This window comes from Antedon bifida, chromosome 4, assembly GCF_963402885.1.
Source record: "Antedon bifida chromosome 4, ecAntBifi1.1, whole genome shotgun sequence".
Classification (NCBI taxonomy): Eukaryota; Metazoa; Echinodermata; class Crinoidea; order Comatulida; family Antedonidae; genus Antedon; species Antedon bifida.
This window is the reverse complement of record NC_136229.1, coordinates 2,443,509-2,471,483: the sequence shown is the minus strand read 5'-3', so window position 1 is coordinate 2,471,483 and position 27,975 is coordinate 2,443,509. Positions and strand designations below refer to the sequence as shown.

At 34.8% G+C, this 27,975-nt stretch overlaps 3 protein-coding genes across 7 annotated transcripts in view; 1 reads left to right on the top strand and 2 right to left on the bottom strand.

The window, feature by feature from the left end:
- The window catches only part of LOC144840394 (kynureninase-like), an 84,540-nt gene that overhangs the window by 51,343 nt on the left and 5,222 nt on the right, over positions 1-27,975 (top strand). The gene's annotated exons all lie outside the window — the stretch shown is intronic.
- Positions 4-16,025, bottom strand: LOC144840378 (uncharacterized). Of its 4 annotated transcripts, XM_078696174.1 has the most exons (24): positions 15,020-16,025; positions 10,822-11,222; positions 10,387-10,493; positions 9,859-10,029; positions 9,450-9,473; positions 7,905-7,994; positions 7,410-7,556; positions 6,675-7,200; positions 6,356-6,405; positions 5,733-5,984; positions 5,070-5,168; positions 4,649-4,743; positions 4,283-4,515; positions 4,076-4,183; positions 3,417-3,753; positions 3,194-3,290; positions 2,875-2,985; positions 2,588-2,775; positions 2,256-2,480; positions 1,937-2,029; positions 1,465-1,550; positions 1,095-1,164; positions 557-673; positions 4-465 (listed from the first exon to the last, which is right to left on the bottom strand). In XM_078696174.1, the coding sequence occupies exons 1-24, from the start codon at positions 15,512-15,514 to the stop codon at positions 331-333; spliced, it is 4,257 nt and encodes a 1,418-aa protein (XP_078552300.1). In that variant the 5' UTR covers positions 15,515-16,025; the 3' UTR covers positions 4-330. The 4 variants fall into 4 exon arrangements, with proteins under 4 accessions (XP_078552300.1, XP_078552302.1, XP_078552301.1 ...); XM_078696176.1 differs by lacking the exon at positions 5,070-5,168; XM_078696175.1 differs by lacking the exon at positions 9,450-9,473.
- Positions 17,088-27,975, bottom strand: part of LOC144840384 (nuclear receptor coactivator 7-like) — a 39,343-nt gene continuing 28,455 nt past the window's right edge. For both annotated transcript variants that reach the window (XM_078696188.1, XM_078696189.1), the window contains 6 exons: positions 23,741-23,903; positions 23,233-23,395; positions 22,825-22,944; positions 22,327-22,485; positions 21,848-22,017; positions 17,088-21,619 (listed from right to left, as the gene is read on the bottom strand). In XM_078696188.1, coding sequence (XP_078552314.1) covers positions 21,478-21,619; positions 21,848-22,017; positions 22,327-22,485; positions 22,825-22,944; positions 23,233-23,395; positions 23,741-23,903 — 917 coding nt within the window. In that variant the 3' untranslated portion in view covers positions 17,088-21,477. The remainder of the gene's footprint in view (positions 21,620-21,847; positions 22,018-22,326; positions 22,486-22,824; positions 22,945-23,232; positions 23,396-23,740; positions 23,904-27,975) is intronic.

Here is a 27,975-nt window from a genome sequence, read left to right as displayed (position 1 = left end):
CTGTACAATTTATTTTTATGATTACAAATTACATTCTTAATTGTTATGTTATATAACATAAATAAATTCAGATAAATAAACGTAATTTTCTGTTCTTTCATTTTTACATAACCATTATAATTAAGCTATTTTAACTTATTTAAATTGATTTGCTTAATAATTGTGAACAAGTAAATGTAACTAACAAATATAATTGAATTTCAAATATTTAGGCCTATCTTCATTAAACCATTCATAATACTTCGCCCAAACGTCCCGGGTATACGGCGGGTATGTTGACCTGTATTTCCAGCCACGTTGAATGCATGAAGTTCATACCTACGGCCTACTCTAAACGTGCATTACACTTTGATTGAGAGGATCATTGATTATATTGCCATGAATGTCAATAAATAACGGAAGATACGTCAAAAAGTCAAGGAAGTCAACAATACCATTACCTTCACGACCGAACTTGTTCACAACCTGAGAAGAAAATAGATCGAAATAAGTGACTGACGAAATACTAAAGCAATAAAAAGGCTCGATGGAATCGTTGAAAAAATAGCAAACGTACAAACTTAATATTGTCTTTGCTTAGTCCTCCTGCTTGCAACTCAACTGATAGACTATCGATGGTAACCTCTCCAGGATACGTCTCGTCATCCTCATCTTCCAGCAGTTGAAAAAGTTCCTGCAAAATACAAAATAATATATCAATAGTGAAGTTTACAGTACACTGATGAGTGGACGAATAAAAGCAACCACGGACGGTGACGAAAAAGCAACCGCGGCGGACGAGTTGGTAAATAAAAGCAACCGCGGCGGACGGATTGGTAAATAAAAGCAACCGCGGCGGACGGGTTGATGAATATAGCAACCGCGGCGGACGGGTTGGTGAATAAAAGCAACCGCGGCGGACGGGTTGGTGAATAAAAGCAACCGCGGCGGACGGGCTGGTGAATAAAAGCAACCGCGGCGTATGGGTTGACGTAAAAGCAACCACGGCATATGGGTTGACGTATAAAGCAACCACATGAATACAAGCACGGAAGTCTGTGAATGAATTTGCTTCCGACGGGAAAAGTAATAATTAATAATGATATATAAATTACCTTGGCTCGTTGCATCTTGACATCAAGAGCTTCAAAATCCATTTTATTTATCATTTTCTTCACGAAAGGTCTGTAAAAATGAATGGAAAATGTATTTAATCTTAAGCCTACTGCAGTGCAAACTAAATAAGCTACATCCTTAAGCTTGGTTCCCACTAAGACGCAACGCAAGGACGTCGTAAGCGCAACGTAAGCGAACTGACCAATCACAAGAATGACTCAAACTGTCGCTTGTCATTGGTCAACTCGCTTGCGTTGCGTCTACGTCCTTGTGCGGATTCGATACACGTCTTAACACAATGTAAAGGTAGCATTATGTTACGGTTTACAGACTTAATTGTCATGGTTTAAAAAACATATTTTCACTTACTCTAGTCTGGAAACTTTCTCTGATAAGGCAGCTACAACCGTAAACAGTTTGAAGTTTAGCTTGTGACGTTGTGGTAAATTTAAAACCTAAAAATAATAATAAATAAGTAGAGATATAAAGCTTTCTTAGACACGTCCTTAAGCGTGGTTCCCACTAGAACGCAACACAGCGACGTATTGACGCAAAGTAATGTATTACGTAATCACAAGTGGGAACCGACGACGCAACAGTGCTGCAAAAATCTTTAGGTTTGATTTCACGCAGGCGGGGGAAAACACAATTATTGGAAGGGCATTTTCTTACGTTGCGTAGGCTTCGTTACGTTGCGTCGCTAGTGGGAACCAAGCTTTATACCCACCAGGCGTTCTTAGTTGTTTCTCACTTACAGAAAAATTATTCTCTTAAAATTATACAAACATTGGTATGATTAAGATTAACGATAATAATTATAATATGATCTTGCATAACTCACATGATACACATATTGGCATTCTTTCTTTGTGATAAGTTGTCCGTTCACTTGTTGTAACAGCGGTTCAATGTCTGAAATGTTCATGTCATGTTCCTGTAAAGAAAAAAACAGGTCATACAATCTTCTATAGAGTAGGTATAGGTCGTCATCTACGTACGCCGACATTTTCACGTACGACTACGCGACTATCGAGTCGGCATCATTTGTTTGAATGAACATTTCACACAGTATATGACGTCATCGTTTGAAATATTTGATTTGAACCAAACCAAAAATACTAGCGCCACGTGGCGCTATATGATTTTTGAACCAAACTCACCTCAAGCGGATTCATCTTATTATACAGACCACTCTGTGCGCGCCTAAACTCAGGATTGGCCGCTGCCCGGTTGACCTCTTCGCGCCTTTTCTGTTCACTAACTTGCGCAGTAATTAATGAACTCTCTTCCTTCAACTCCGACAGCCATCGTTCCATATCCTCAAGTTTCTCGTTTGCACGCCCTTGAGCAAGTTTAGCTTTTCTGACATTTGGATCGTTTTCAATCTATATGAAAAATATAAATGAATAGACCTAAAATGTCAAAATACGGTAACTTATAAGCCTTCAAGAGGCGAGTGCCATATTTTCCATACACTTTACATAACACTTACCATACGCATGGTTGCAGACGACGTGCGAGCAACAATTTGATCATCTGTTAGTTGTTCTAGGTCAACTTGACGCATTTTGGCGGGACTTGCCCGAGGTGAACCACGAGGTGTTGCTTCAGGAGTCGCACCTACTGTGATTGTTGAATGGTTTTTGTCATCTTTTTTAGTTTTTTTCTTTCCTTTACCTCCTAAAGATGCAAGACACATTTATAATTATTACGTAAGAAGTATACTCTCCTAGTTTCCAAAAAGAATCTATTAAGAGGTACCGTATTACTTAGGCCTACCTTTTTTCTTCTTCTTGCCAGTTCCATTCTGTGCTGCAGCACCTTCCTGCTCTCTCACTGTCTTTTCAAGTTCAGTTCGAGCTAGCTGCTTAACTCTCGTTTGATATTGCTCTGAAAAAAAATGTGCTTAAATGTTTAAAAGATTTCCTCAGACTTATAAGCTCTATCTACATTATCAAACTTTAAAAAGGGGTGATGTGCCCAAATATGGTAGTAAAATGCTTAAATATGGTAGTGATATAACATCACCATGTCCATATATGGGCACATCACATTTTAGTTTAGACAGATCTTTAGTTGCTGTATAGTATTTCGTTACCTTGGTGCTCGTAAATTTGGGCATACAGTTTCTCAATTTTGGAGTAAACGTTGTCCAGAATGAAGTTGAGTTTATCAAGGCGAGCTTGAAGCAAAATCTACAAAACAAAGTTAAACAACAATTTTTATCAGAAAGTAACAGTATTCATTTGAAAAAAACACTAAAAACTAGGCCTAAAAAGTTACTTTTGATTAGTGCAACTGAAGAAGAAGAAGAATCTTACGGAATCTTCACTTGGTTCAACCCCTGAAGAAAGAGTCGTAGACTGCTCAAGGTCGCTAGTTGGACTGTCTGATGTTTTCCTATTGTCTGGCTCTGCTTTTGCTATTTCAGTTGGACTAATGTATTCTTCAGCATTTGGTGACTCTGCCGTACTAGTTACAAAAGTGTTCTGAAAGTCGTTACTTTTACTTGAGGAACTAATGAACGATGGTTGTGCTGTAACGTCTGCAGTTGAGAAACTACTGTCCCATGTATTTTCCTCAAAGTATTCTTCACTATCTTTCTTTGAATTTGTAAACTCTCCAAAAACTCGTTGATAAAAGCCGATTCGTGTTTTCCTGTTTAAAATTGGCAATAAAAATAAATTAAGTGAGTAAATTTATTGTCCTTTGTATGCCTAAAATATATAAAAAACATTTACATTGAAATGAATTGAACGGTTTCGGCTAACAACAAATAAATAGAACTTAAACTAAATGGTGAAACTATCCCCCGCCGGACACCATCCCGGTACTTCTAGAAACAGGTTTATTTTTGTTAGAAGTAAAATTCAAACACCGTCACAATCGATAATTAATGACGTCATTTACGCGCGCGTCAACTTTGTCCATGCCATTTTATTGGTGATTATGAAAAGAAAAGTTATAAATAAACACTTACTGAACGATGCAATATTTGGCAAGACAGTCTAGGGGGTCTCTGAGTATAGGGTCTGGGCTTTCTGGAAGGGAAGTCCGCTTGGGACGATTCCACGACTTTTTCAGTTTTCTAAATTAGAAAAGAAACAAATAGAAGTTACCAGTACTAGCCTAAAACTAAAGGAAACACTATAGTAAGCAGTTAGGCATACAATTCGATCATCCCTACCTCATTTTACGCTTCCAAATGATTGGTTCTCGTTTAGGAGCAACAGGAGAGGGCAAGGGAATTGGAGTTGGGGTCCGGGGCGGGGGTGTTTCCTCTTTCGGCTGAATGATCGGCGTCGCTGGTAAGGGAGGTAGCACCAGCGGTTCCTGTACTGGTTTTCGTAGTGGTGGTGGTGGTGGTTCTGGTTCGGGTGGTATTCGTTCTGGTACTATTGGTAGTTTTGGTAGTTCAACCTTTTCATTTTGAACGAGAAATACAATAATTATCATAATTATCTGTCTTAGTATATGTATGTATGTGTATGTAGTAGTATTATGTCAATAGTTAGCAAATATCTTATATAGGCCTTGTATGAATATACCATACCTGCTTAGGCTTCTTAACTGGAGGAATCTTCTTTCTTTTGTTTATCTTCTTTTGTTGATATTTTGGTTTTGTTTCTTTAACTGTAGTCTTCAAATCTAATATAAATCCACGTTACAAGTGAGTATAATTCCCTACTCAGATTGTATAACATTGTTGTGTAATCTATTTCGTTGAAGTTGTACAACCATAGAGCTACCAATTAAACCAAATTATTTCACTGTAATGGTATTCACAAATTAGTTACAACCTCATTAGGATAATACGTCTAAATGCCACCAAAGAGTTAAAAAGCAACAAAAATGATAGAAAAAGAGGAGAGACGCATCTTTTGACAAATGCTTGTCAATATATTGTCTCTCATTCCGGCGTCAAAGGTCATGAGATTACTGGATAGGTGGATGGTGTTAGTTCACTCATTTACCTGGCTGTTTCAGTGCTTTTTCTACTTTCGGTAATTTGGGAGTCGGCAGTTCTTTTAAAGTATGTTTTTCTTCTGGTTTTTTGATTGGCTTTACTAACACTATAATAGGAGATGATTAAGCAAAGATGAAAACATAAGAATGACTTTGTAAATGAAGATGATGGTGACGAAGATAGTAGTAGATGTTTGACAAATGTGACAAATTGATTGGTAATATTAATGACAGTAGTTATGATAGTGATATAAGGAAATGATTGTATTGCTGACGTCATGATGATATAATTGTAATATTCAAAATAGATAGTAATTAATATACACAAATATGAAATGCAAATATCTACAAATAACGTGATCTAAAAAGCCGTAATATGTTTGTAAGAGAAAATAAAGTGAAGTTATGATAATATAGTCTAGATTTTGCAATTAGTAGATATTTTCTGTGAAATCATTCAACAAAGAGACACAATGTTGACGCGCGCGTACAACAGTCACACGCGCGCGCCAGCATTGTGTCTGAGTCGTACAATAAACATCAGCGTTTGAACGCGAACGTGAAGGAGTTCTCTTTATGATGTTGCTAACAATATAATTAACATCTATTTGGTAATCAAATTAGCTTTCCACTTTCCATGATTTTAACCCAGATTTTACTTGATGACTTACTTGGGTTGGTATCGTCGATTTGTGGTAGTGGAGGAGGTTTTGGTGGCGGATCCTTTGGGGGTGGTGGTGTTGGTTCACGCGGGGGTATCGGCGTTTGTTCTTTCTCTGGTGGTGGAGTTGGTTCATTGTCAGAAGGTGGCCGTGGGATTTCGGATGGGTAGTCTGGTGTTGGATAGCGATCTGGAGTAGGGGGTTGTTCATTATGATGTGTGTCAGCTGAGCTTGTAGAAGAAGGTACCCTTGTTTCAATATCTATGTATAAAGAAATAGTGACGAAGAAACTACAAGTTCTAATTCTATAAATCTAAAATAATTAAAGATATTAATAAAGTTCCAATTCCATAAATCTAAAAAAATTCAAAATATTAATAAAGACAACAGTAGGCCTATATTGTTTAACGCATTGTAAAGATCAGGAAATCGGCTAATAACAAGTTTATAAAAAGTTCAATTTCGAGATAATAATGATAAGTGTTTAATATAAGAAGTAAGTCTGTGAATCCGAAAATGATAAAAAACAAAGGAAAGAAAGTATTAAATGATATAATATAATATATTTGAAAAGGACAATTGATATGAGGTTTTATGGTGTAGATGACAATATGAAAACGTTGATTATTTACCTGGCTCGTCATGAAAATTTACTTCCTCTTTTTCTTCTGAATCAGGAATGCTGTGAAACATACAAAATAGAAAGTAAGTATAATTACCAATAACAACTAAAAACAACCGATAACATTTTGCTAATCATAGTGTCTGCAAATCCATAGATATCTTAAGCTCTGTCTACACACTATCAAACTCTATGTGTCAAAAAAAATGTGATGTGCCCATTTATGGAAATGATGATGTCATATCATTACCATATGTAATCATATCACTACCATATTTGGACACATCACACTAGTTTGATAGTGTAAACAGAGCTTTAGAATATTTTACCTTTGAACAGGAGTTGGAGAGGGTTCACGGCTTTCTTCCCGATTTTCAACGACTACAGGTGGTGGTGACGGTGGTTCAGGACTAAACTCTACTGGCTCCTCTGGTTCCTCTTCTTTTTCTTCTTCAACCAACAATTCTTCTTTGACCTCTTCTACTGGTGAAATTGGAGAAGGTGAAGGTGAAGGCGATGGAGACGGCGAAGGAGAAGGCGGAGGAGACGGGGAAATAGATGGAACCGGCTTAGGTTTCGATTTAATAACTGGGATCTTAGCTTTTTCAGTTTTTTTGGGAGGTTCCCAAAACTCCGTGGTCTTCTTATCAGTATCTTTTTTAAGTTCAAACTTTTTTGGTTCTTTCCAATCGGAGTCACGTCTCTTGAATTCCTGTGTTTGTGTAACTGATTTTGAGCTCTTTTTGATCTCGAACTCTTTGGATTGCGGAATGTCATAGGAGCGATTCTTCGAGAACGGATCAATGGCCACAGTCGATTTTGTTTCATTCGGCTTGATTTTAAATGCTTTTGGAGCTGTAATTGAAAACAGATAACAAAGTTGTTGTCAGATAGACAAAGAATGATGGCTGTTTACACTATCAAACGTTATGTGACAAAAAATGTGATGTCATATCACTACCATATTTGGGCACATCACACTAGTTTGATAGTGTAGACAGAGCTTTACTGCTGCTTGTCGTTCATTGTGTCTTGTCATAATAACACACATAAGTACGCCTTACCCTTGTAAAGGTCTTTCCGTAATTCTTCTTTCTTGCGTTGTTGCTCATCTTCGACTTTTCGCCTAGCCGCCTCTTCTTGTGCCCTTCTTTCTGCCTCTGCTTTCAGCCTAGCCTCTTCTCTCTCCTCATCTCTTTGCCGTTGTAGAACTAAGAGTCAAAATGTACACAGTTAGATGCCAATTGCAAAATATCAAGTGACCAAGGCATGTTTCCTGTGTGCATGCGTAACAAAAATGATTAGTAGACACAACATACATAGGTTACGGATTGAACCAGGGAAGAGTGAAATTAATTAAGAGTAAATTCACTCTTTCCTGGATTGAACTGATTTTTCTCGATTGTTGCTGAAATCATGCAACAAAGAGATAGAGATGACTCAAATATCTGATCATAAAACCATGCAAACTGACAATTAATAACAAGACACATTTAACAACATCGTTAGTGGACACCACAGCACAACAAAATGTTAGATAAAGGATTCGGAGTTGTAACCTTCTGAGCAAATTGATGTCCCGAGTCCTGACGTCATAGAAGACTCGTCATCAGTATGGTCACCTTTATTCGTGTTGTACTTCATTACAGCTGTTAAGGCAAAGTTTAATACAACAAAAAAACTGGTTGTTGATTCATACAATAATAAATATCTATTCAATAATAACAACTAAAAAGGCCAACTCAGACAGCGTCGTACAACAAGGCCCGACGAAACGTCTTGACCCGTCGGTGCTGTCTGAGTTGAATACCGACAAGACGAGTCGTCTTGAGATAGCGTCGGGCGTAGTTTTTAGGTCGTCGGGAGAACATTAAACATGTTTAACTTTCTCCCGACGAGATGAGTCGTATTGAGATAGCGTCGGGCGTAGTTTTTAGGTCGTCGGGAGAACATTAAACATGTTTAACTTTCTCCCGACAAGATGAGTCGTCGGGACTCGCCGTATGACGCTGTCTGAGTTGGCCTTAATACTAATCATGCAACTTTGAATTCGAATAAGACATGTAGCAAATGATCAAATACATAATAATTGATAACGCAAAAAAAATCATTCATTATTAATGCAATTACAAAAAGATGATGTGATATAGTTTATTTGCTTATGATATTGAAATGAAGAACAAAAATCTTGCTTGTTAGTCAGATCAAACCAAGTCAATAAATTAATGATGAGCGAATATTTGATATTTAAAAAGAAAATAAAGACAGAAATGTTTTAATTACTCAATATACATGACAGAAACACCAATTGCTAATATCACAAATATATAATTTAACAAGAAAATAGCTTCTTTTTCAAACGATTCCGCACACAATTAATTATGAAAAAGCGTGATACACAATTGCTTGGTGAGGGGGTGTACAGATAGGGCTCTGGGGGTACGGCTGCTTGGGGGTGTAAGTGGCTATAATGGCTGCTATGCAGCTAGCTATGTTATAAGAATGTATACAAAAGGGGTAAAGTTTTTAAGGTAAGTTATTCTTCCTCGGCCGGTCACATTTTCTCATTTGAATACACGGTCACTCTAGACAACCATGTTATCATAGTCAATTGACTATTCCAACCGAAATGTTTGGTCGAGTGAAGTTTTTGAGGTAAGTTATTCTTCCTCGGTCACATTTCCTCATTTGAATGCACGGTCACACTAAACTGAACAACCATGCTATCAACAATTTACGTAACTATTCCAACCGAAATGTTTGGTCGAGGGGTAAAGTGTTTACTCTATGACACTGGAACCCTGAGTTCGAGGTCTACCAATAGCGTGGTTTTTTTTTAAAGTTGAGAAATGTTATTTAGAGGGTTAGGTTAAGTATATTTTGCTGTCTAAGCAAATGTGACCGAGGAAGAAGAGATTACCAAGAATAAAGGGCGAACACATTAGTTTGCCCATGGATTAATGAATATTCATTATTCCATGGTTTGCTGTGGACTTGGAAAGAGTGTTAATTGAAAGGTTAGCCAATCCACTGACCATAAGCAAATCGAAATGCATGCATCTCACAAATTACACAATATATCTAAATCTTAATAAAATCATCACCTTTTTGACAAGCGATACATTTACCTAAAAGAAATTATTAAAGATAAAATTACGCTCCTTCTTCTGTCATTTATTCTTTATATAACAGTAAAAAATGTTAACATTTTACAAACATGTAGGCTACATTTTCCTTGAGATTGTTTAACCGTAAAGACGTATAGACACAGTAAAATACCAACCTTTTATATACAGCAATTTAACAATAGTTAACAATTATGCATACTTACTTATGAGGTGGTGGACAATGCGTGGACATTGTAATCAATAAATCGAAAATCGATAGTTGATATCAATTCCTATCGCCTAAATTGAGGAAATGTGCGAATAATGTCGCGTGAAATTAGTTTGATAAATAAAGTAAAGTTGATTGTTCTTGGTTTTCTTAATCGTTTTATTTTGTCTTACTTACTTTCATATATACTTGGTTTTACCATGTCTGGTCCATGAACTTGCCTATCGCGTAAAAATTGCGGCACGGGTGAGCGCGTCTCGCGCGGAATTGTTGGTGCGTAAACTGGTCCATCCGGCTCCTTTAGCTTATCAACGTGAAAGAAATCTTTTTCTTTCGATACAGTTTCAGCTATAAGAAAAAAGATTAATGTTAGTTTAATTGCATTTAGAACAACAACGAAAATGACAAGAAGAAACACGGTGTAATAATAACCGCACAAGTTAATGATTGGTTCTCACTAGAGGCGCAACACAATGACGTAACGCAACGTAAGTTAGTTGTGACTAATCACAAGCGATGCATTATTCGAGCTGTCGCTTGTCATTGGTCAACACGCTTGCGTTGCGTGTACGTCCTTGCGTTACGTCCTAGTGGGAACCAAGCTTAAGGCTCTATTATTATCGCTCGTCAAGTTAAGTTAAACAAATATCCAATTAAATTATACATTTACAATATTTTGAAATACTAAAAATGGTAAATGCTCACCAGCTCCTATGCGAACCCATTTTGGCAAAGTGGTACTTTCAGGTTTTCCTTCACTGTCGTAGAACACAAAGCCTCCGCCTACTCGACGAGGTTTTGAATTTTTAGTTCTGAAAAAGAAACTCGATTTAGTGAAGATGTCATAACACTACCATATTTAAGCATATCACTACCATATTTGGGCACACACACTTTTTTGTCCAAGTAGTTTGATAGTGTAGACAGAGCTTACGACTGGATCCACATCACAACATTCGCTGTCACTGAAAACATAACACCTTTCATCACTATCATACCACTATCATACCAACCTTATCATTGTAGTCCGCTAAGGTATCACAACCTGTATCGTATCGGCCACCTAGTATGTGTTCAAAACATAACAAATAACGGTTACATTATATCATAATTCCTTAATAAGACTCGTTACCGACTTACTGGGAGGTATGTGATCTTGCGTTGCTATTGGATCGTCCCCATATGCCATCACCTTGATATTTGAATGTCACATCAGTGTTCACAGAGCCCTCTGCACTATTATAACTTTCCACTAGACCGTCTCCCAATCCCCCGTAAATACTAACAAGTTCCCCTTCACCGTAACCCCCAGCATCAGACCGACATCCATAGCACAAATTTGGAGTGTCTTCATTCTTTGTTCTGATATCGACGGCGCTCAAGTACTTGGGGTTTAGCGAAGCCGTTCCCGTGAATTGGACGTACGATCTGCCGACGTAGTCCGCTCCGATGTCAGAAACATTCGAAGGTGCTGGTTGGCTAGAGTTTAATGCATCGATGGTCACACGGCTTTTATTGAAGTCTACATATCCATGTTTTTCCTGTAAAAATAAAAAATAAATAAATAAAACAAAATATTCAACCATTATTGTTCATTAAAATATTATTGAATTGCAAACTTAAAACGCCAAATATACATTGATAAAAGTGATATCACGCGCGCGTCGAAGGAAGATTTTCGCCTAATGCACGCGACGAAAGTCGCTGTAGGCTTGCTATCATCTTTTGAACGCACACATCAAATGTTGTTTGGTCTCTACTCTCTTAGGTATCACTGATGCTGTATATCAACATACCATATTTAATGCAATGCTATTTTAAACGAACTGTAAAAATCCGAAAGTCTTTAAAATCTATTTTCAACAAATCTATTGAACTCAAAGGATTGTTATAAATATACGATTAAATCACCACTTTCGTTTTGACTGGGCCGCCAATGCCAATGTTTTATACAGCAAAAGTAGGATGAACGTATCAAATGCCTGACAAGTCAATATTATACTTCGTGGTTAGTTGATATAATATTCATTGCGAAGTAGTGCTGAATTTGTTAAGCAAATCAAGGAAGAGTTTAGCAAACAAACTAAATGGACTTTATTGATACACAGTTGATGAGTCTGACAACAAGAACAGTACGCGCAGTATGTCGACGATGCACTCGACAGTTATTGTAATCGATGCACTTATTGGGAAAAGCCTAATGCAAAGTGTGCAACTTATTGTTTTATATTTAGGCCTAAATGGGCCTTCGGTGCCAAGGGTACGGTAGCTATCTCGGTTTAGGCCGGGTCTAGGTCCCTCCTCTTAGGCCAATCCTCTGAAGGTACAGTAAGATCTAACTTACCCTGAATCCACCCCCTACGAAATTCGTAGCAGACACCAGCGGCTTACGATGAGGCAATAATTTGGCTTTGTACTTATTTCCTCTAAAACCTGCCACATGAGTCCCCATATTTCTGCCACAACACATAGTGAAATGTTTTGATCGAAAACGAAGAGGTTTCTACCAAATTTCCCTATTGCCACAGTATTTATTCAAGCGAAACTATTTTGATAGTTTCCACGGAAACTTATACTTTCATTTTATTGTTAGATCCTGTTTCATTGATTTTAGAAGTATTCATATTTGTTGTATTGTTTAAAAAATGGTCCAATGGTTAGGCGTACCTATGGTAACTATTCCAATAGAAGATCTATATAGGGCCTACTAAATAAAAATGTAGGCCTAAATTGATAGTCTTTCATCATCGACTTAAAACATTGATTGGACGATTTCACTTAAGCTCTGTCTACACTATCAAACTAGTTTGACAAAAAAGTGTGATGTGCCCAAATATGGTAGTGATATGCTTGAATATGGTAGAGTGATATGACATCATCATGTCAATATATGGGCACATCACATTTTTTTGTCACAAGTTTATCGTAGCAACCAACGTTTGATTGTACAGTAGTTACATTGGTTGAACACCATATGAATAAAAACTGTGTCATTTTGCTATCTGTTATTATTATGTCAATCATCAAGACGGGGTTGCTTTCGTCCGTACGGACAGGCACTTATATCGATCCGGGTTATTATTGTTAGGCCTATCATTTTGTCCAAGTGTGTCATTTGATTCTGATCGATTGGTGTAGCTGCCACCTCTCCAAGGTGACATAATTAAAGAATGGAACAGAAGATTGGTTAGACTTAGGCTAACTAAACTATTGGAGAAGTTACATTTAGATATTCACACATTTACTGTTTATGCCAGTCACTAGCAAAAATGAATAGTATAGTAATTTATAGACAGGTTTAAAAGAATCGATATAGATAGCGGTGTTCTTATCTATGCTAAGAGGATGTAGGTCTACGTGTCACTTTTCGATTTCACGATGATTAAATTTCGGGTTTTTTTTTTCGTTTCCAGATTTTCCTGGTCAGACTAGGCTTAAAACATTATAACATTGCCTATTGAATCACATTACAAAGAAAAAAAAAACCCTTTCCACAAACTTCCAATGATCTGATTGGTCAATAGTATTCTGGCCACGATTTGTTTATTTTTAAACGACTTTTCGTAAAGCTTGGTTCCCATTGGGACGCAACGCAAGGAAGTAGACGCAACGCAAACGAGCCAATGACAAGCGAAAGTCGAATAAATCCATCGCTTGTGATTGGTCAAATCCCTTACGTCGTTGTGTTGCGTCTCTAGCCGTAGTGGCCACGTACAGTACTATTGGAATTAGCCGGCATCCCTTCCTTAGCAACATTTATCATTTTACTCGGTTAATGGCATACCGATGATATTACAGTTGCGGTGCTTCGAGTAAAGGTCGAAAATTAAGATATACTAATTAATTGATACGTTTGTTGTGAGTGGGCCTACATCTGCTGGTCGATATTTGATTTCCATTTACAGATAATTAAAGTTACTTCCATTGAACCTTGTCGAGTCCCGGGCCTTGTGCGCGTCATTCGGGTAATTAAAGCCCTCTCATTCTGTGCGGTGCGGCATAGCAATCATGAAGAAATAACATCCACGTATGCTTACAAAAAATATATATTTGAGTCTGAGGATTTTGTAGAGTTATTAAAGTCCCATGTGACATTTATGTCTCACAATTTACAATTACATTTACAATATTTAATAGCCACGTTCTTAATGTGTCAAGAATGCACATACAATGGAATGCTTTGTTGCATTGACTTTATATATTTACATATCTTTGTTTTTGTTCTATGAGCTGTTAGATTAAGATTTTTTTTTTCTCTCTTTTGCTATGGATATAATATTATGTCACCATGATATTCCGAAATAAAAAAATTAATGAAAATGAATAGTATACCAAAAGAAGCGTGCTTGTCATGGTAACCATTTGCATGCATTTAAATGTACACATGATGCCAGACAACATTCAACAAAAATGATGTACAAAAAAAAACAAAAAAAGAAACAACATTGGTCGCCCACGACCGGTCAGCACCTCCGGTGGGGCAGTTCTCTAGTGAAAATGGTAAATTCCCATCTAATCTACTTTAATAGTGACGCACATAAGCGCGACCAACAATCAAATTGACCACCACATGTGAGGTATAAAAGGACACTAGATTGTGCCTTAATCACTAAGATGACAATGCAAACATTATATAAACTCCCACAGATTGCAGAAGGTAAATCTGCTGTAGGGGTGTACTTTGCATTGGTAGGCCTATTATGAAGAAATAATAGAGACTCACACGCCAAGGAGGGCTATTGTCCATGCTTACCTTACACCGGGCCTTACACACAGACGATTGTTATGCGTGCATGGCAATTAGAAGACTTAAAATCAGCACAAAGGGGCTCACTGTGTTAAAGTTTCGAAGAAATCACCTTACGAAACAACGAAATCAAACGTAATTTCTTTATTAAATTACTATAATTATTTGATTAAAAGTAACTGCTGTTGTGTTCTGAAATAGATCTGAACCTACTGTGCGCTTTACATGAATGTTGAATAAAAATAATGTATCAAGGCCGGTCTATGTTGTAAATACGTTAAAAACAGCTACAAAAGAACTCATTTAAATCGGATTTCAAAAGGAATGTCGGTATATCTGGAGATATCAAGCAATTTGATTGAAATTGAATCGGGGAGCGGGGGAAGGGGCGATGGGTTGTTTTGTTCTATCTACCATAGTTAATATTTGACTATGCATTCAACACATATTAAAAAACTGAGAGAAAACTTTTTGAATGTTTAAACGTGACATTAACAGATTTGTAATTTGAACTGTATGTAGGTCTACGACATCGGACGTGACAGGAAGGATGGATGATGATGAGTTATTAAGTAGCAGACTATACTCTACCTTTAATACTCCTTGGGGAAATGTCTCACTTCGTTGATGCTTATTTCTATGTTTTCTGTGCTTATATTTTTTCTTGGTGGGCTTAACCTTCGAATAATCCGGCCTAGCTGGAACAGGTGCACCAGGTAATCTCCATTCGCCATTTTGATCAAGTATTTCTCCTTTTAGTAACCTCTCCTTAGCCCGTGTGATCGCATTTTGGTAGCAGTTATCAAGTAGGGGATTCGCCTGTCTCCCCCTCACACCTCGGGGGTGTGTTCCGTGTATAGTCACAACACTAGGAAATCGAAGAGATCCGATATCATTATCCTTCAAACTGCAAATTTCCGATGAAGGAAATGTATCATAATGACCACTGGTATCATAGTGGTCTGTTTCGGAGTACGTAGATACAGCTGTTGGATTGAATACGCTATCACATTCACTTGCTACCCCAGAATCTACCACATCATTGTATCCACCAGGATAGTTGATTAATGGAACTGCCGCTGTCATATCCTACCAACATCTCCTTATTATTTAATAATAAACTTCTCTCGATGCTACGCCTTACATTACCTCGTCTAAAACAATAGTTTTTATTCCGAATGAGTTTTATTTAATACCAACACCGGTAAAGTAAGATCGCCATTTAGGCATACGTCTAAATGTAACGATGTCCCATACGAGAATATTATTAAAACTCGAGCGTTCGTTGCGTCAGAAAGTATTCCAATACGGTGAACATTGAACAATTGCGTAAAAATTCCGATTCATACGGACGACCATTAATTACTAATCCCATTCATGGCCAAGTAAAACTGAATAGAGTCCAAACTTCACCTATAGCTATTCACACACACCCGATCCGTTGCCTATGTTACGGCGTTGAGTCTCGGTGGTGGTCGGTCCTGGTAAAGATGGCGCTCTTTTATTGACCGAAACTGTAAGTTAATACAATACAATTGGAACTGTTATCTCCTAATTGGAATGGGCCTGTGTAAATTTACTTGTATGGTTAAGGAGACAAAAGCGACGCGGGTGTACTGAAATCAACAATAATATGTGTGCACAACACGTCGACCGTATAACACCTCGACCATGAATATTAAATATTTGTTTTAAATAAAATATCTTAATTTTAATATATCTTAGTTTTAAATAGAGATATCTTAGTTGTAAATAGAGATCTCTATTGAGATCTCTATTGAGATATCTTAGTTTTAAATAGAGATATCTTAGTTGTAAATAGAGATCTCTATTGAGATATCTTAGTTTTAAACTAAAAAATGACAGCTTGGCACGCCATACACATTCATTGATTGTGGACAAGTTACATTATGCAGTGTAATATACTACATTACTGTACATATTATGGAATATCAACCACTAACGGATACAATGTGTGGTGTACACAGAACAGAGGTCGCACAATAGGGCAAACTGTCGCTATAGAAACGGTACACAGGGACTATAAGGGAACCCCCCGTGGTTTGAACAATTTCACGTTGATAATTCCGCCGTGGAAACTTTCTTTGTTGTTAAAAAATCGATAAAGTTTCGAAAGTTTTTTTGTTACGAAGAAATATATCAACATAAAAGAGTGTAATAAATAGCATAGTACAATCGATTGTGAAAGTAGGCCTACTGTAGTTATCGCACATGCTTTAACATTAAATTAGTACGCTGTTACGAATTCGTCATGGGCCTACAAAATGCTTAAAAAACCACACCACAGGAGATGAATTCAAATTAAAATTATGAATAAACACATTTGACAAATGATGATGTTTATTGAGGTCTGACATTGAACAACATCATAATGATCATAGTTCACAAAAACCATCAAAACTAAGTAGTCTGAACGGAGGTTATAAAACACAGTCAATCAACTGTATACAACGCATGACGTCACATAAAACGTGATGACGCCCGCGCTAAACTGATGACGTAACGAAGTTAACCACTAAACTTATCGTATGTTACATTTTTTGTTTACATTCAGTAACAGAGGGTCAAATATATATATGGCTAACAATTGCTAATATATAAATTATTCACTATTTATAATATATGTTTATCGAATGAATTATTGTAGGCCTATACCGAGTTGAAGTATTATTATTACCATATACGAATTTGTGGCCAAGATTTGGTTAATTAACATTCACTAAAACATGCCTCGTACAACCCTAATTAAAATACACTTTTTTTATTTGTACTTGTCATTCGAGAAATAAATTCCGAAATAAAACATTTCATTTATCTATTAACAAGATAAATAAACCACTCAGGCCAAGCGGATAGCAATCACAATATAATAATAACTACATTGCTATTATTAGACAAAATCTCACAAAACAAAATTTACTTTTTGCCTAAACCACCATGACGCGATATTAACCAATATTCAAAAGGCTCTCTCTTTATTAACAAATACTGTATATGTTCGCTTTAACGTACTGGAACTTCTTGAAGAAAACTTTTACTGTATAGTATACGTATGCTTTCACCAAAGAACAAGTTTTAAACACCAAGTTAAGAAGTTGCTAACCAGGTTATATCTTCAGTACTATTAACTAACAAGAATGATTACAGTTACACAAACGGGTTACTGTAGATCACCATAACTAGGTTTAAGTTCATACTTGTAATATTAAGTTAAATCAATAAACCTAATAAAACTGAGTAAATTACTCAATTTGGTTTTTGGTATTTAAGTAACAAACTTGGTTAAAAAGTAGTAGTAGGTAAACTAAACTGGTTTTAATTAGTCAACAAACCAAGTTTAATTGGGTAAAATATTTAACTTAATTTTACGTCTTCACCGATAGTTAACTAGGTTTAACATTTCAACTTTAGTAACACAAGGAATCAGGCTAAAATACTATTAATAGTAAATTAGGCCTGGTTAATTACTTAACCGGGTCAAGACCTCAACTAGTTACCAGCTAACTAGGTTAAAACACTGGACCTTACAAAACAGTTTTAATTTCCTTAGTGAAAACACAATGCATTCATTTCATGACCCATTCAATACTTAATTCATATTCCAACAATTAATTAACACAGTAATATATTTACCACTGATGTTTTATACATAAGAGAGATCCATTTCAATACAATAGAACGATCGTAAGCTCTGTTTACACTATCAAACTAGTTTGACAAAAAAGGTGTGATGTGCCTAAATATGGTAGTGATATTGCCAAATATGGTAGTGATATGACATCATCCTGTCCATATATGGGCACATTATTTGTCACATAAAGTTTGATAGTGTAGACAGAGCTTTAAGATTTTGAAATCACAATAATTTAAATAGCAATATTCCAATAACTAATTCATGTAGTGTTCTACAAAGTGGTTAAATAGTGTTATTACATCTGTACTGTTCTGTCAACATTATTGCTATTAGCCCATTGGTACTGAACGACGAGGGAGAAACAATCTAAAGCTCTGTTTACACTATCTGTGATCTGTGATCCGGGAACAAACCACGGTTTTAAAATTTAAAAAAGCCCTCAAAACACATCTATTTCCTAAGAAGTAACTCATTGTTGGGTCTGCTGATGTAAAGCGCTTTGGTCATTTTACACTAATTTGGAAAAGTGCTATATAAATAAAATAATAATAATAATAATATCAAAAAATGTGATGTGCCCATATATGGACATGATGATGTCATATCACTACCATATTTGGGCACATCACACTTCTTTTGTCGAACTAGTTTGATAGTGTAGACAGATCTTTAGAATGTTAACCGAACTTGGTGAGAAAGTCAACATCTCTCAGATCTAAGTTTCAATAATTTTCACATTACGCATGAATACAGTATAGGCAAATTACAAAGGTAAAATAATACAAGTAATGTTTTTCAAATAACTAAACTATGAAATATGAACCATTGCAATTTTATCAATATTTACCACTGTTCATGGACTTTTGTGCGCCAATTTTTTCTCCTGGTTTTTGTACATATGATTTTATGATTACTAAATAATATTATTACTAACAATAATGATTGTATTACGATACTAAATAAATAACATAATAACATGCTAGAATGTTTATTGAACAATATAATTTGTTTATGGATACCTCAATGATAATTTAAAATAAAGTTCTCTTAAATTAAAATCTAATGTAAAAATGTACAATATGTAAATGTGGTGATGATACTGTATGCTGAGCTTCACATGGGAGGAGAGTGGGGGTACATCAAAGCGTAAACTTAAGTGGAAAAAACCGAAACAGAAGACAGTCTTAAGGCCCATTTACACTAAGGCGATAACGATTGACGATAAATAGATAAACATACATTTTTCTTTGATAAAACTAAAGAAATTAGAACAGTTTTTGTTCTAGAACTATAGGATAATCATGTATGCTGTGTTTGATATAAATAATATTTTTGAAAATCCAATCAAATGACGTCATGATCAATAAAAACAATAAAATCGTTGTATTGTAACGATATTATTGCTCTTACTAATCATGACGTCATTTGATTGGACGTGTGGAAATATTATCTTCATCAAAGGCAGCATAGATGATAATCATATAGTTCTAGGATGAAAACTTTTAACAATTCTTTTGTTTTAGGTATGAAAAATGCATATTTATCTTTTTATTGTCGATCGTTATCGTCCTAGTGTAAATAGGCCTTTATTGGTGAGCTAGGCCAGAAATCAGAAGTAGAAGTAGGCTACATGACAGGCACAATGGAATAGAAGAAATACTGTTTATTTATATTTCTAAATAAATGAAATCTCTGGTGGGATTTGGTCATTGGAATTAGAAAAGGAGAAAGGTAGATTTAAAACTGAAAACAATTCAAAAGTTTTTCACAAAAAATATGATGGCAGCATTCAATAGCTGTTGTAAGTAATTTTTTTTCAAAAATAAAAAATCCAAAATTCGAAAAATAGTTTACATTTTGTATGGAATATGACAATCGTTACACTATTTTAAAATACCTTTAGTAAAGAAACAATTTTATATCAATTTTAAAAAAAAAATTATTTATAAAGAACTCAGCCATGACATTTGTATATAATTTAAAGGATTATAAATATTAACATAATTATATAAGTTAAAAATAATTTACAAAATCTTAATATGCTAATGTCAAAAATGGGATAAACTCCAATTATATATAATACACCAATGACACCATCAGTATTGGATAGACTGACGTTTGAGATTTTCTTTTAAAATAAAATTAAAATCTCTGTTACAATTTAGTTTGAGCGTGAAAGCAACATCAAATTATCAATAAACTTAATTAAAAATATTTATCATTTTAAAGATGTATTGTCCCCCAAAAACATGAAAAATGAAGATTAATTAAATCAGACTTTGAATAGCATATTTTGTAGTTTTAATCAAGTTGATCACTTGCATAGAAAAAAAACCCGAAAAAATTGATGTTTTCACTTATAAAATGACAAAAATAAATGGTTAAATTCAACCAAAAATCCATTGGCTGGCAGCCAATTTGACTATTTTTTGCTTTAAATTACATTTTTTTCAGGTAAATAATTTTTGTTTCGATCCAATTTTTGGTCAAAGTGGATAACTATTATATGATATTAAAATGGCATATTCAACAACAAAATTTACAAAAATATTTTTTCAGGGGGACAATACATCTTTAATATTCGAAATTAGATTATATGAAGTATGTTTGTAACCTAAAGCTTGGTTCTCATAGGATGCAAGGGTCGAGTAATTTGACCAATCACGACATGATGGATGACGACGATTAAAAAGAAAGTTTGGTCTTAAAATTAGGGTTAGAAACAGAAAATAAATTGTTTGTAATTTTTCTCTGGTAATCATATTTATTATTATTAATTTTACAAGTTCCATCTTGGAATACTTAGGGGTATTACTTCTCAAAACAAGTCCAATCAAATATTAATCTCTGTCTACACTATCAAATTAGTTTGACAAAAAAAGTGTGATGTTCCCAAATATGGTAGTGATATTCTAAATATGGTAGTGATATGACATCATCATGTCCATATATGGGCACATCATATTTTTTTGTCACATAAAGTTTGATAGTCTAGACAGGGCTTTACATGTCTCTTTTTTACAACAATAGGAAATCTTTACACTAACAGTCTCAATATACTTATTCACAATCTACATATGATACATTAATATTTATACCTTACTGTAAATGATCCAATAAGACTCACACCAAACATGATGTGTTTAGAAAAGCTCTGTCTACACTATCAAACTAGTTTTAAAAAAAAAAGTGTGATGTGCCCAAATATGGTAGTGATTTGCTTAAATATGGTAGTAATATGACATCATCATGTCCATATATGGTCACATCACATTTATTTTGTCACACATAGTTTGATATTGTAGACAGAGAGAGCAGTATAACCGCCCTGGGTAATAAAACAATGCTTGTTTTTTCGATAATTCATGCTACTTAGTTTCTGGTTAAACATTGTTCAGTTACAACAAAAACCCCATACTTCTAAGTTGCCAACGGTAAAGTCTTCTTCTTGTGATAATACTTCATTATCAAATGTTTTACAACAATGACTACGACCATGGTATAAATCACCATCTAACCACAATCCAAACTTTCCACTGAAAAAGTAAAAATATGTTTTAAATTTCCTACAAATATAGCATTTTGTTGGTACAAGATTTCACAGAAATTATGGCACATGCAAGGGAACTCAGACATAAGTTGGAATTTTCAAAATTGAGATTTTCACAAATACTGAAACTACATAATCCAAGATTTAAAATGCTGAAAAAATTATCTTTATACCATGTCTTCTTCAAAATAACTGATAAGCATAGTGTACTTACTCTCCACCGCCTATGGCTAAACTATCAATGTCGCCTTTCACAAAGAAATTATTTTCTCCTGTCCATTTGTAAACGGTCAAATCTGGCAGGAAGTTGAAGAGGAATGTCTCCCCTGTACCGTAAAAATGGTCACTGATTTTCATCGGGGAATTTGTTAAGGCACCGAACAGCTGTTGATGAAACAAGAATAATAAATATTTAATATGCTGCTTTCCAATATGAAGTAATAAAAAGTTTGTAAAGATGGAAAGAATTTAATTATACAAAAAGTATGAAGGATGAAGACAGTGGTATACAGTACATTTCAAAGTATATAAAGCTCTGTCTACACTATCAAACTTTATGTGACAAAAAAATGTGATGTGTCCATATATGGCACATCACACTTTTTTTAATCAAACTAGTTTGATAGTGTAGACAGAGCTTAAAATGTAGGCCCTAGAGTAGATAATTGTACTGTTAGATGTAACAATGTTTACCCTGCTATCTGTGTCCTTAACAACAATTAACATTGGTCCTTCTGTGCCTTGCATCTTACGATAAAGACTTTTCAGGCTAAAACCATGTTCTTCTGTACAAAACATTAAACACCAAGAGTGGCCTTCGATGCGTGCTGGCATATGCTTCCCAACAACAAACTGTATGGATAAATAGAATGTAAATTGTGATTTCTGACCCACCTATAACCGATAAGTCGACGTCCACAGAATTTAAACTACTATTATTATAATGATTGTAAAGCTCGATTCCCACTATGATGCAGTGTAGGGACGTAAACCATAACACAAACAAATTGACCAATCAAAAGCGATGGATTATTCGAATTGTCGCTGGTGATTGGTCAATTCGTTGCATTATAGCTTACGTCCTTATGTTGCATCCTATCGGGAACCAAACTTTAGGAGAAAAAAGAAAAAATCTAAACCGACTTGCCAAAATCCTGAAATAAATCAAAATTAGTGCGTTTAATTGCATACCTGACGTATATGTTCGATATTTATTAGTCGGCTCTCTCCGATTATGGCCGGGAGGGGGAGGTCCTTCTCACACTCCAGGATGGTCATGCGTCGACGATTTGCTTCATCTTTGGTAACGATCTAACAAAGAAGTAAGATATAGATAACGAGAAATCTTTCTTATAAAAAATGCCGCTCATCTCACAACAACTTTCTACATGAATCTCAATATCTATCAGCAAATGTTTTCATAGACTCTTTTTTCCAAAGCTCTGTCTACACTATCAAACTTTATGTGACCAAAAAATGTGATTTCCATATATGGACATGATGTCATATCACTACCATATTTGGGCATATACCTACCATATTTGACTAGTTTGATAGTGTAGACAGAGCTTAAGTATGCTGAGTTGTACATGTACATACCTCCCAGTCTTTTTCAATAGGGTCATGGAAGAAGTCTTCAACAATATTCATACACATGTCCTCTTGATTGACCAGTTCAAAGCCCTTCTCATTGTGATATACGTCCTCTTTGCCGTAAACTTCCGGAGACCATTGGAGGAAGAAGTCATAAAGGAGATCGGCTCTAAATAAAAAAAAGAAGATATTTGTTTCAATTTAACAATTTGATTCCAATGTAAAGCTCTGACATCGTGTCCATATATAGGCACATCACATTTTTTGGTCACATCAAGTTTGATAGTGTAGTAAGTTTGACAAAAATGTGATGTGCCCAAATATGGTAGTGATATACCCAAATATGATAGTGATGTGCCCAAATATGGTAGTGATATCACATCATCATGTCTATATATAGGCACATCACATTTTTTTGTCACATAAAGTTTGATATTTTAGACAGAGCTTAAGATAATAAATAAAAAGGTTGTAAAATTTAGAGAACTAAACATTGACTAACGGTAGCACTAACCTGTCACGTGGAATTGCAAACCAATACTCGGGTATCTTTCCTCTATTTTTATTGCTTTCTGAATCTCTTTGTGCCTCAAACGTCTTTTGCATGGGCCGATAAACTTTTAGACATAAGTACAGAGGTGGCTTGTCATTTGGTTTAGATGGCTTCGGTTCAAAAGCTACAAAATAAATAGGAAGAGAAATTATGCAAGAATTAAACAAATATAGTCTGACAAATATTTCAAAATGAAAGATTAATACTTAAGTGTTTGATATCATTTTTACCTTCCAAGAAAGAATTGATCAGAGTTAATCAAAATTAAAGAGCAGATAGAATTTTGCAATAAATTATAATCTCACTTTTACCCACAAAAAGGCATGTGACACTTAAAATCATAAATATATCGGAATGACTGATTGATGAAATTGAATGCCGAGATGAAACTACCTTTACCTTCTTGGAAACCGGAAAAACAAAAATATAAATTTTCATAATTTATTCCAAAATGGCATTTACTTATTTGAATAGTAGATTAAACCAACTCTGTTGTTTTGTCAATGGTACTCTCTTCTCTGCAAACTCAATTGAATGTAAATTGTACTGTATCCTAGCTGAGTTGTCTAGTACAATCTGTATTGATTTTAAAGCTTTAACAAAAGTGCATTGTTCCCACTGTGATTCTAATATCAGGAAGGATTATGTAGTAGCACTAGTAATACATTGGTAATCAGCAACACTTTACACATTACAATGTAACATAGATTTTACAATCAAACTGTGATTAAATACACTTGAAGATAAATTGTGACATAATCTACAAATTGTATTAAATACAGGCCGTTAGTTTAATGTAGTTATTACTTAATACTTGTTTAATTTATCATTATGATAATATGGACAGAATAATATACTGAATATTTTTTTTTTCCTAATAATAATATATTACGATATTTCCTCTACAAAATAAAAATGAAGGACTTTACTCTGAATAAAAAACAAACACCATAAATTGAAATTCCATAAAACAAAACTAAAGGACAGTAAAATTTTATTTTATAAGGGATTGTAAAAATAATTATTGGGTAGGTTTGTAAACAACTGAGTCATTCCAAAGTGTAGAACTTTTTTTTAAAATAAATTTTCAGATAAAGATACTATAGAATAGTGATGATGCTGACATGGTGGTGATGATGATAGTGATGATGATGATAGTGATGATGATGATAGTGATGATGATGATGGTAGTGATGATGATGATAGTGATGATGATGATGGTAGTGATGATGATAATGATAGTGATGATGGTGATGCTGATGATGATAGTGATGTTGATAGTGATGATGATGATAATGATGATGATGATAGTGATGATGATGATGATGATAGTGATGATGATGATTATAGTGATGATGATGATAACAATGATGATGATAGTGATGATGTGATGATAATGATGGTGGTGGTGATGGTGATAATGATGATGATGGTGATAATGATAGTGATGATGATCATGATGATGATTATAGTGATGATGATGATAATGATGATGATGATGGTGATAATGATGATCATGATGATAGTGATGATGATGATTATGGTGATGATGATAGTGATGATGATCATGATGATGATTATAGTGATAATGATGATGATGATAATGATAATGATGATAATGATGATGATGATGATGATGATGATGGTGATAATGATGATGATGATAGTGATAATGATGGTGATAATGATAGTGATGCTGATCATGATGATGATTATAGTGATGATGATGATAATGGTGATGATGATGATAGTGATGATGATGATGATAATGATGGTGATGATGATAGTGATCATGGTGATGATAGTGATCATGGTGATGATAGTGATGATGATAGTGATCATGGTGATGATAGTGATGATGATAGTGATCATGGTGATGATAGTGATGATGATAGTGATCATGGTGATGATAGTGATGATGATAGTGATCATGGTGATGATAGTGATGATGATAGTGATCATGGTGATGATAGTGATGATGATAGTGATCATGGTGATGATAGTGATGATGATGGCGATAATGATGGTGGTGATAACATTGATGAAGGATGGAGATGATAATCAGAAATATTTGGCGATAATCAATTATGGATGATGGATTATGATAATAATAATATAGTGGAACTCATAATCAATTTACAGTGCATATATCATTAATGTTAGTAAATTAGTATGTCTTAAATCTTCTATTTATAATTTATATAAGTGTATGTAGACATTAAAGCCCTTGATTGGTTCTACATCCATTAGTTGCATTTATACCATCCATTAACCTGCATGTAAGTAAGCACTTACTCAAGGGAACTCATGTTACATGATTACATACATCATGTAGTTAAACTAACACTTATTAATATAATCACTCATCCATGTTTATGCAATATCCATTCATAAACAATATACAGGTGTCTATTAACAATATACAGGTGTCTGTTAACAATATACAGGTGTCTATTAACAATATACAGGTGTCACAGTCTATTAACAATAAGAATTGATGAGTATGTCATGTGTGGAAGATGAGTACAGTACAGTACTTTACTGTATATACTCTAGATAAGAAATGTAGTTGTTTGGTCTAATTAAGCTCTGTCTGCACTATCAAACTGTATGTGACAAAAAAATGTGATGTCCCATCTATTGATATGATGATGTCGCATCACTACCACCATATGTGGGCATATCACTACCACATTTGGCACATCACACTTTTTTTTGCCAAACTAGTTTGATAGTGTAGATAGAGCTTTATACATCACAATTACTGCCAAATAAGGTTTGCAATACTGTAAGGTAGTATAGTAGGGGAAGTGGGGAGGTGAGTGCTGGATACTTAAATCTTACTTTGATATCAAAAAAATATACAGTGAAAAAAGATTACTGTATTGGTGAATGATAGTACATTAAATTACTAATTAGACATAACTATTATAACAGACTAAATCCCTTTGTTCGTTGAATGCATTAAAGTGTACAGCTAATATTACAGCACATTGTCCATATGGTGTGACTATCCAGCGTCACTCAGCTAAATTCATTACGTTACAGCTAATTCTACAAATGTACGTAAAGCCACTTATATCTGTAAACAACACTACTGAATGGGCCATTAACACAATTTAAAAATTACTAAACTAGTTATGTTATTGCTAATTACTCGACAAAAAATAAGCTAATTTTTCTTTACAAGCAACAGCTCAGATTTTTAAAACTGTATTTAAAAAAAAAAATCTGTATATTACGCAGTATAATCTGACCCCCTAATTTAGGAAAATTTGGACACAAGACTATGACTCGCAACCTGAGTATAATCCCACCCCTTAATTTAGCAAAATGTTTGACACAAGACTATGGTATACTCGCAACCTGAGTATAATCCCACCCCTTAATTTAGGAACATTTTTACTCAAGACTTTGGTGTACTCGCAATCTGAGTATAAGCCCACCACCTACTTTAGGAACATTTGGACATAAGACTTTGGTGTACTCGCAACCGGAGTATAATCCCACCCCTTAATTTAGAAACATTTGGACACAAGACTTTGGTGTACTCACAATCTGAGTATAATTCAACCCCCTAATTTTCTACATATTTCATAATTAGGTCCCTTTGAACTAATGTATACGAAAGTCATAACAGTAATAGCTAATACCTGGATCAATGAAAATAAATAAAAATAAACATACCAAATGTTTCCACTTCATAATATAAACAAACAACGCATTATTTACAAACAATGCCACGATAACAAAATTTAAAAACTACCAGCAGAAAATGAGAAGAAATGTAATATTTTCACCGACACACTGAGTCATATCATCTGATGATACTTTGTGAAAAACAGCTGTTTTTATCCATGTAACTCTAACTTATGATGACAATTTGATATAAACTTCATTGGTTGGCCATCATCATTATTGCTTATGATGCTTGAATGACAACCCTCATTTGTTTATAAATCAAGAGAAAAAAAATCATTCAAAGAGGTAATCCATACAGCAGATAAAAGTGCTGTATCCCAAAGGCCTGGTTGTAAAATCATTTTAAGGATGCTGTTAAAACGGGGATAGCATGCTACAGTAATAACAGGCACCTTAGAATCGTTACTTTAATACACTGTATTACAGCAATAATGCAAGATACATCAAAAACACATTCCACCTTAATAGACACAAATGGTATAGCAACTTAAGGT

What these genes read in the sequence shown, in the direction of transcription:
- LOC144840378 (XM_078696174.1), bottom strand. Translation starts at nt 15,514, where the DNA reads ATGACAGCGGCAGTTCCATTAATCAACTATCCTGGTGGATACAATGAT. An exon ending in ATTTGGAAGCGTAAAATGAG is followed by an intron (nt 4,184 to 4,282) that starts GTAGGGATGATC and finishes TTTCTAATTTAG; the next exon opens with AAAACTGAAAAAGTCGTGGA. An exon ending in GAGAAAGTTTCCAGACTAGA is followed by an intron (nt 1,165 to 1,464) that starts GTAAGTGAAAAT and finishes TCATTTTTACAG; the next exon opens with ACCTTTCGTGAAGAAAATGA.